The sequence below is a fragment of the Papaver somniferum genome, unplaced genomic scaffold (assembly GCF_003573695.1).
Source record: "Papaver somniferum cultivar HN1 unplaced genomic scaffold, ASM357369v1 unplaced-scaffold_81, whole genome shotgun sequence".
NCBI classification, from domain to species: domain Eukaryota; kingdom Viridiplantae; phylum Streptophyta; class Magnoliopsida; order Ranunculales; family Papaveraceae; genus Papaver; species Papaver somniferum.
The window spans coordinates 2,912,295-2,922,174 of record NW_020651082.1 but is presented as its reverse complement, the minus strand read 5'-3'; the positions used below and the strand labels follow the sequence as shown (position 1 = coordinate 2,922,174).

The 9,880-nt window shown below is 36.4% G+C and overlaps 1 protein-coding gene and 1 pseudogene across 1 annotated transcript; both read right to left on the bottom strand.

The window, feature by feature from the left end:
- Window positions 1-2,409: 2,409 nt before the first annotated feature.
- LOC113345510 lies at window positions 2,410-5,475 on the bottom strand (annotated as a pseudogene).
- Window positions 5,476-5,863: 388 nt separating this feature from the next.
- On the bottom strand, window positions 5,864-9,672 carry LOC113345500 (25.3 kDa vesicle transport protein-like). Its single transcript, XM_026589267.1, has 6 exons — window positions 9,550-9,672; window positions 8,621-8,848; window positions 8,270-8,430; window positions 8,021-8,167; window positions 7,757-7,833; window positions 5,864-6,165 (listed from the first exon to the last, which is right to left on the bottom strand). Exons 2-6 carry the CDS (start codon window positions 8,806-8,808, stop codon window positions 6,082-6,084), a joined length of 657 nt encoding a protein of 218 aa, XP_026445052.1. The 5' UTR covers window positions 8,809-8,848; window positions 9,550-9,672; the 3' UTR covers window positions 5,864-6,081.
- Between the last annotated feature and the right edge of the window lie 208 nt (window positions 9,673-9,880).

Sequence of the window (9,880 nt, the reverse complement as noted above, 5' to 3'; positions counted from 1 at the left end):
GTCTTTTATTGTTTGGAAGATGATCCAAAGGAGTTGAGTGCATAAAGTCTACAGAGAGGCTGAAGCAACTTAAGATAGTGGACTCTATCTTAGGATTCACGTGTGTTGGATAGATTGGTTATAAGCGCAGGTATACCGAGGAAACTAGGTACTAAGAGTATATTAGTTGGTCTCAACAATACGAAGTTGGTAGTGGTATTTGTATAACGACTTAATTATGGAAGTATCCAAAACTGGACTAGGTCTCGAGGTTAGTTTACATTTGCGGATTCCTCGTTAACAAAATCTTGTTGTGTTATTATTTTTAGTTTCGGCAATTATAATTATTGTTTTAGTTACAATGAAAAGTAAATACATTATACATTATTGGTTGATCCTTATAGTTGTGTTAGGTTTTGAACTAGAAGATATATACCAAGTGCATAACTTGTGGTTTCCTATCCTCACAGTCTATATCTATATTAGATCACGCAGAGATGTCAGACTTATAGGTGGATATCGAAAAAATTATGATGTACTTGGTACCCTCGTCATTTCAACCTCCACCGGAGACGGGCGACACATTTGCATATCTTAGTCAAGCGGGTTCATCGTCGAGTATGCCAATATTTTCTTGGGACGTACATACTTTATCTATGTATGGAGATATTGTTACTCTTCCAATTGTTTCTAGTGCACCTGAAAAAAATTATCTATACCAGAACAGTATCAGAACCAGTTGAACGATTATCATGATCTACTACATGTGTTTCAAAAATATCACCTGAGTGGGATGCAAATAGTGCCAGAAACATGATGTTGAGATGAGTCCAGGATATTTCTGCCAGGTGGTACAGGTCAAGTCATGGAGGTAAATGTACGATTCCTAGTATGGGCTCAAGTCCTGGTGGTAGAGGTATGAGTTCCGGTGTTAGAGTTGCAAGTCCTGGTGGTATTGGTACAATTCCTGGTTGTAGAGGTATGGTACCTGGTGGATCTAGTACGTGAAGTTGTGGAAGTCGTGAAAGTGAAAGAAGAAGTTTGAGAAGTCATTTTATGCAGAATGTACCAGAAAGTTCAACTCCAAATGAAGTGTTAGATACTCAAACAGTACGTGAAAGTGATGAAGTCATTGACATGGATACAAATCATGGTTTGTTTGTTTAACTAATTTCCAACTGACACTATCACTCCTGGTTGTGTCTTGAACATTGAAGCAAGCAATCTACTTTGTATAGCCCAATTTCCTCAACCATATCAACATCTCAACCATTTCAAGCTCAAGCATTTCAAGATTTGTATCATGTCCCCCTCCGCTCGAGTGAACCCATTACTTTTCAAGGTTATGACGATTCCGAAGAGACTCAACCACCAAGTTAGTCTCAAAGCGGCACAATCTATGGTATGTTGAACAACACTCTTGATCGCGAAAGCATGGGAAAATTAGATCTTTGGTCAAGGAGGAGATAGTCAATTATGAGTAATTTATGCATGTAATTTAATTTAAATATTTCTAATGTAATTTTTTTATTTAATTTTTTCATTTTAATTAGTGAAAATTATCTTTAAATTAATATTCAAATCAAATCAGTTTTATAATTTATTAGATTCCAACATTTAATTAAAAATTAACCGCAATTGTATTACATAATACCCAATGAAAACTAAATATCTGCACATGAATCTTGTAAAGTTCATAGTATATATCATGGTTAAACCATCTCCTGTTGTCTTCCGCAAGTTTGGTGCAAGTTCTAATTTTTAGTTCATTGATTTTGAAGACACTCATTTGTTCTTCTTAAATTTACATGACTTAACGTCATAAACCTTTAAAAGGCGTTAAATTGAAATCTTTATCGCTTGCAACTGAAATCCAACATCGCATTAGGTAAATATCTTATTCTCGAGTGAAGTGGACACTGGCCACTCTGGTGCAACGAGCACTATGCATGTTGAGATGAATCACTTTGGTGCGGCGAGCACTAAGCATGTTGAAATGAATTTAAAGTTGAGAATTTGAGATGATATGAGTTGAAATGAATTTGAACTTGGTTATTTACAAGGGTGTCGAATCCTGACCATTGGATGAGCAACTGTTGAACGATGATCTAACTAATGAGCGATAGCAAGACTGTCGCTAACGCCATGCAAACCATCTATTGAAGTTATGACCTGACCATACAACGATGGACTTTCTATCGCTTGCTTGGAATTTTGCTGTGTATGCCTAAGTGGTATATTTGACACTTTAGCACATAAAAACTATCCCTTGATAGATCCAAGGAATTCTGCGGTGTATGCCTAAGTGGTATATTTGACACTTTAGCACATAAAAACTGTCCCTTGATAGATCCAAGTGTCCGGGGGTGATCTGTAAGGTGGGACCTCTAGTTATACACCCCTAGTTACAAGAATATGAACCATCAGGAATCAAACAAACAAAAAAAGAAAACTTTAGATAGGAAAAATAAAATTAATATAGGGTAGAGTTTTGCATTAAGATCATAAATCTATGTTTATCGCAGACTATTTGTTGTCTTTTCAGAATTACAAGTCTGCATCTAGTTTGAAGACGTAAATTGGACATAACAGAAGCTTTCTGATAATCACCCACCCTTCTCTCAAAAAAATTAGCTTTACCTCTGCAAAAGATGAAACAAGTTTAGTTCAATACTTGAGTGAGGAAATATCTTAAAATGAACATCTTAAAGATGACTATACTCTGACAGAACTATCGCTCGTCAATACATGGTCAATGAAATCAGAACGACAGGGGAGGAGAAACAGGGATCCTTTTACACCAACTTTTCGCCCCCATCATTGGTTACAAGACCTAGGTATCCCACAAGTCCTAAGATTTGGGACAGGTATGTAGACATGATCAGCCTACTTTAGCTCCTACAAAGGCCCTATAGGTAGGTGGAATGCAATGTAAGCTTAACCAAAAGCAATAACATGTTTATTCAGTACTCACTGCAAAGAAATGAACTCCATCCAGTCGAATGGGTTTTCCATGTTATATTTCCTCTGACACCCTAAAGATACCTGGAAATGCATAAGCTGCTTAGGCTAGAATTTAGAAAAACAACGAGGAATTCAACAGAGAAAGGGTACGGCAGATAGAGTACCAGAAGACGGTCTGCAACAAACTTAATGTACTGGCTCATCAGATCCGAGTTCATGCCGATCAATGCACAAGGTAGGGCATCACATACAAATTCTGTCTCGATTTCCACTGCTTCATGCACAATCTGATGCACCAATTGCCAATTTAATGGCTTCTTCAACAAGCTGTTAGCATGTATAAATTATAATAGCGTTACAACATATTGCTCGTCTTGGTTCTAATGCAGGTAATTGGTTACCCTTCTCTAAAAATAGCTAAAATTTTCTTTAATTAACAAACTAGTGATTAAATCGAAACAGAACTACACCGTAAACCTGTATAGAAGACAAGCGAAGTCGCAGTGGAGGCCCTCGTCCCTCGAAATAAGTTCATTGGAGAAGGTTAACCCAGGCATCAGTCCCCTCTTCTTTAACCAGAAGATAGCACAGAAGCTGAAAGTAGGGTGCGTGGAGGAGTATCAAAAAAGTAAAACACAAAGACTGACACCACATATAGACTAGTTACTTACCTTCCTGAGAAGAAAATTCCTTCAACACAGGAGAAAGCAACAAGTCGCTCCGCTCTGTTGCTATTTCAACTGTGAGCACAGAAGGCTGGCATCATGTGACCTTAACATTGAAGAATAGAGACAAAACGGTGGGAGACAAATACAAACTCTTTCCAAATCAGCTTTTAGAAAGAGCTACATAAATGGATTCACGAACCCCACCCTAGAGGAATCAACTATAACCCAAAACGAAGAGGACTACAATGAACATAGAAAATATAGGATTACCTTTGAATCCAATTCAATGCCCACTTTGCCTTCCTTGTAACACAGGGTATGTTTTCAACAGCATTAAACAATCTATGCTTCTCCCTTGAATCCTTAATGTAAGTCTCCAAGAGTAAACTATACATCTCTGAGAAGAATCAAAACAAAAGTTTTGACATTCAAGCCCCTACGGACACCCTTAATAATGTACTTCTCTATTTTATATAATAAAATGAAAACTAAAGTTTAGATGTGTGATAATAACCGAATGAACATTTTCCATAGCAATTTGAAACCCATAAAACGCTCTTGCCTAAAACAATAAAAAATCGTTAATCACACTACCACGGCAAACTATTAAAAAACTAATCCAGACAGACTATTTATAAGGAGTGATTATGACCTCTGGTATTTGAATATCATTAAGAAACCTGGCAGCCAAATTCTCCAACACAATACCATCAGAAGCAGCAAAGAAAGCCAGTACATGACTTATAAAGTGTTTCTCAGAATCTGGTAAAGTTTCCCAATGTGAAACATCACTAGACAGATCAACCTCTTCAGCTGCATTTAAAAGTCACCAAATGAAAAAAAAAAAAAAAGTAAGAATCCTCTTACCATGGTGCTGAACCCAAAGTCTTAAGTATTTAACTAAGATATGATACAAGTGTGTGCAAACCAAATACAACGGAGTTTTACACAAAAGAGATGGATCAGTTAACCAGCTTGAATATAACTTCAAGCGCAGTTCCACCTCTAAACTTCACAAGATATAAGGTTACTTCTTTAATTCAACTAGCAAGAATCTTAACTCAAAGATTTGTTATATAATGAGGCGCTCTCACTGAAATCAAGTCGAAGATTGTGTCCGAGTTCTTATAGAAAAAGTATATAACAAGTTAAAATCAAAATCAAAATCATTCCATAAGGGCAAATCTTCCTCAACTTCACAATTCACAGCTCATTGCATGCTGTCACAAGTTGAAATCAAAATCATTTGTTACTAGTCTGCTGTGAAAATTTACTCCTATTATCTCAACTGGGTTGCGCCTATACTTGTAGGGCACATCTGTACCCGTGTCAGATATGCGTTGTGTCGGGTACCGATACGGACACCATATTTGTAGGCTAATCGGACACCCATCTGTGCAACCCAGTATTCAGACACTATAGGCATCAATTCCGCCCAAGGTCTTTGATCATGCTTGAATTTAGCCAACAACAAAAAAAAAAAAAAATCAAACCTTTTCATTGAAGGGAATTCTGCAGAGTATGGCTTATAAAATGGAAAAACAAACCAAATAACAATAAGAGGATCAGGATAGAAAATGGAATACCAGTCCAAATACTTGCTTGTGCTTTTTTATACATCTCCCAAACTTCTTTGTATCGTATTGGAAACATACAGAATCTCTCTGTTTGTTCCATCAATATCGGTTCTACTTCTTCTGATGAATATCTCTTCTTCTCATTAGTCATTTCCGTCTCTCAGAGAACCCATCTCGATTGATTTTTCTCAGTGATCTTGAGAACCCTAGTTAAACCCTTGACGGTTCTACAGACTCCGGTAATTAATTGGGGGAAAGAAAGAAAATGGGAAGAAGAAAGAAGATGAAACAAGAAACGTGGCAGACGCTTTCGCACGGTTTTTCATCTACAGGTTGGGTGAACGTCACAATCGAATTTCACCCGTTCTCTTATAAAGTGGGTGAACATCATAATTGAATTTTAGCCGTTTTTAATAAAGAGGGTGAACATCACAAGAAGATCAGTCGTTGCGCCTGCCGATAAAGATTTATTATCGCCAGGCATACGTTGGAGGAGGACGATAATACTTGGTGGCCGAAGTGGATATCTGCTGCTCTTCTGTTGGCTCAGCACCTCAGCAACTAGTGACAAACCCACCTTCCCAACTGCTGATAAAAGATCATAGAGGTACAAAATTGACACAAGGTACTGGGACTGCTTCGTTTAAAGAACACAGAAACTAAACATAAAATTTGCCCCAGATCTGTAATATATGCATTGAGGTGTAATATGATGGACTTAGTTGATACATTGTAGATGTGCAAACAAAAAAAACTAGAACATAGTCATTACTTATTACGGAGAGAACTGGACCAGTCTAAATTGCGGGTGAGAAATCTACATTGGCATTTTACAATTATCAAAAACTACAAACTCAGCTAGAACTGGCAGTGCACCACTAGTGATGGTAGAATCACCATATCTTTGTTTTGACCCAAAAGAGGAGGATGACAATACCAAACACTATGGCAACTGGCGCCCATTTACGAATCAACGCCTGCAACCAAAGGTGAAAATTACACAAATCAAATACGAAACAAATAAGCATCAAGAATTGTATTTAACATAAATGATCCATTTTCAAGTATGGATCCCATCAGAAGACCCAAAACCTAGATCTGTCTGTGAGAAAATAACTCTCCAAGTTAGATTTAGGGTTCTATTTCTAAAAAGGAAAACTAGGGAAATTTCATTTACTTCATACAGAAAGAATTGAAGTAGGAAAACTAGGAAAATTATGATGGGTTTGTTTGCAGAATTCACCATTTCCAGGAATTTATAATTCCATGGGATTACAAATTCTAGGATTCATGTATATCCCCTGTGCGTTTGGTAACTTAATTAAAATTCCTAAGATTTATAGAGTTTTCTTGTTTTAAAGTCTTTGTACCATTTGGCATTACCCTCAAATTTTAAAATTGCATATATATGAGATTTAAAGTTAAAAAAAAGTGGATCCATAAATCCCTTGATAAATTTCCCAGCAAATCTTAGGGGGAAGGGTGGGACTCCATATGGAGGATTTGCTGGAAAACTGAATCCCGTAGGAAACGTGATTCCAAGGATTCGGGCAACCAAATGTAAAGGGGGAAACGTAATTCTACCAAATTCTCTGGACCCATAAATTCCACCTTTAATTCTACATCCAAACCCACCATTACTTCATTTTACTCCAAGTGAGAAAATTACTTCATTTTACTTCATCAGAAAACTAGGACAACTAGGGGAATTTCATTTATCAATATAGAAAGAATTGCTATTCCTGCCCTGTGACTTACACAAAGTATAAGAGGATCTTCTGGCTATAGTTGCTATATAGATATAGGTAGAGAGACTTATGTTATAGGAGGATCAACACATAAATGTAATCTAGAAGGTGAAGTTGTAAAGGTCTTTTTTCACTAAAACAAATATCTTGTGCTCTTATTCAGCAACCCCTACTTGTGTTTTTTTACTTGTCCTTGTTGTGGGGTCAAGTTTGATTAATAAATACACAAGAAGCATTAACGAGCAAATAAAAAATCATAATGGGTTATGCAACAGAGAAGAACAATTTAGGTACAACTTTTAAGTGATACAGATTATTTATTTCCGACAGAAGCGCGACTAATTTGGTTAGTTTGCTTCCTAAGAAGTACCTTTGAAGGCCCTCTTTCAAACGAAAGGTTTCATTCCACCAAGAGAGAAGACTTGTATAACTTGTGGAATTTTTTTTACATAATTTCAGAAAAACAAAACTTAAAAGGTACTTCTTAGAAACAAACTAACCAAAATAAATATGGGTCACATCATAGTAAACACTTCTAAATTCTTATACAGCGAAATGACAGGGTGGTGCATCATTCGTTGGACATTCAAATTCGTCAGATCAAACTTTTTTCTCTTATGAGTTTATTTTACTTATTAAGTGATCGAAGCAGAGGTCCGAAGGCACGAAAGCTTCTTATTAAGACAAAAGGAAAGGAAGTAGTGACTGATCCCTGTGCTGTAGTGCTACTACCAGATGCACAAAGTAAAGCTTTCTAAGGCTAAGACTCATGTAAAACTTCCAATCAGAAAATTCGAATAAAAACGAAAATAAAACTGACCTGTCGATTTAGATCTCTTGCCTTATCCGCATATATGCTAGATTCAGAGGTTAAGTGACTCGACATTTGACTGATCTCTGCAACATTGAAAACCAAGAGTTACGTAAAAAGTATAATTACATACATATATATATATAGGAGTGAAAGTTACACTACAAGCTAGAGGCAATGAAACAAGGGCAAAATTATTACAACTATGCGACAGTGCCTTAACAGTATTAGTGTCATGTTAAAATTAAAAATGCAAAGTACAGTGGAGCTTACGATCCAATTTTTCACCGACACCAAGAACTTCTTGAACGTTCCGAGTCATTATTTGGTGCACCTCAAAAAGTTCATCATTCAACTTGGCAAGGTTCCGTTGAGTACTAGTATCCAAGTACAGTTTCTTGGTCTTCTGTATAAAAGTATCTTTCAACAAAAACAACAAAAAGTAAAAAACCAATAAACATGAATTGGAGAATGAATCAAGAAGCAATTAAGATAAAATATCGACATGTAGGGAAGACCAACCAAATTTGATAAACGCATAGGGTCTGGCAGCTGTTTCTATTTGATTTCCATTAACACGTTCAAATTCATTTCTCAAGTCCTCCAGGTATTGGAAAGCAAGCTTCTTAGGATAAGAACGATCACACATTGTCAAGTAACAAACATGGCCTTCAATAATATAGCTAACGATGAAGTCAAGGTAACAAAGTTTGGGATAATATGGTTTCACCTTTCAAGTAGAAAAACCAAGACAAATGACAAAAGTGTGAACTTGAATCATATGTAAGATAACGATGAGTTCACAGTTCTATCGATTCTATTTTTCACATGATTAATAAGAAACATCAGATGGCCAATTATAACAAAGGATACTGGAAAACAAAAGGACCAGTCTCAATTGACATTCTTGACGCATCATTCTGACCACTTGACAGGTTCTTAAACAACGCCTTAGCCTGGTGCTTGTAAACATCAGCATCTTGTAGATTACGTACATCATCCAATCCTTCTACTAATAGAAGACCATCAGTAACACGGGCTATCATTGTGAGCTTCACCATCTTCAGAATACTTGATATGATCACTAATCACCACCTATGTCTAGAAACAAGGGAAACACTATAAATAAGAATTGATGACAGGACAAGCAATTCAATGTATAAAAGTTAACTTCCATAACAATGGATAAGGATGAATTTCGAAACATAGACATGCAACGGATTCCCCCACTGCAGATCATCTAACAAATCAAAAACATTGACAGCATATCCTACTCTCCCCTACATGATCCCGTTCACATATAGTAACAGTTAACTCCCGTCTCCATTTAAATTGATACTCCAACAGAATGCCAATGTAGTTCATAACATAAACTGTAAGGAAGCAACACATTCATTACTTGTTCCAACCTTACACGAACTAAATACATTGATTCAACCATTCTGGGTACAAACGAATAACGGAATCTTATTTGTAACTTGTTCAGGTAACAGAATTCTCCATGTAGTAGTATCTGTGATCTTACTTAACTACTAACCCTAAGTAGAGGTCTTTAAAAACATTACAAAATTTTAATTCCATGAATTGAAAATCAACATTGCTAGACCTTGAAACACAATTTAACCCTGACACAGAGATACAGCAATAAAATCGAACAAATTCAACTACATCAAAACCAAACCCTAACTTAAACATACAGGGGGTGGGGAGAAAAGGAAAAAAAAATAAAAAATCGTAGTGGATTAGAAAACCAATCATATTAGTTCAGATAATGAAATCGAGAAGAATGGAAATTAATGTACCATAATTCTTTTGTATTTTCTAGGGTTTCAAAATTTAGACGACGGAACTCAGCTGCTAATACTTTCACCTGGAAATGAAATGTGATTCCTCCCTCTAAAAGAATGGGTTAAAATGCCCGGGCCATCTTTATGGCCCTGTTTTTTTCTTCTAGCTCCGTGGGTCACGAGGTATATATATGGGACATTAGCAAATATTGTGCCTCGAGACATTTTTTTGGGCATTACTTAAAATTTATAACGTAAAGATTTTCCTAGGCCAAGCACTATGATATATGTCACACCCACAAATATACCTTGCAATATTTTTGCACAAGTGTAGCCGGGCAGTACA

Coding starts and splice junctions, on each gene's coding strand:
- LOC113345500 (XM_026589267.1), bottom strand. CDS start 8,808: ATGGTGAAGCTCACAATGATAGCCCGTGTTACTGATGGTCTTCTATTA. Junction 8,431..8,620: donor ACTGGTCCTTTTGTTTTCCA/GTATCCTTTGTT, acceptor CTTCATCGTTAG/CTATATTATTGAAGGCCATG. Junction 8,168..8,269: donor CTATGCGTTTATCAAATTTG/GTTGGTCTTCCC, acceptor TTTTGTTGAAAG/ATACTTTTATACAGAAGACC.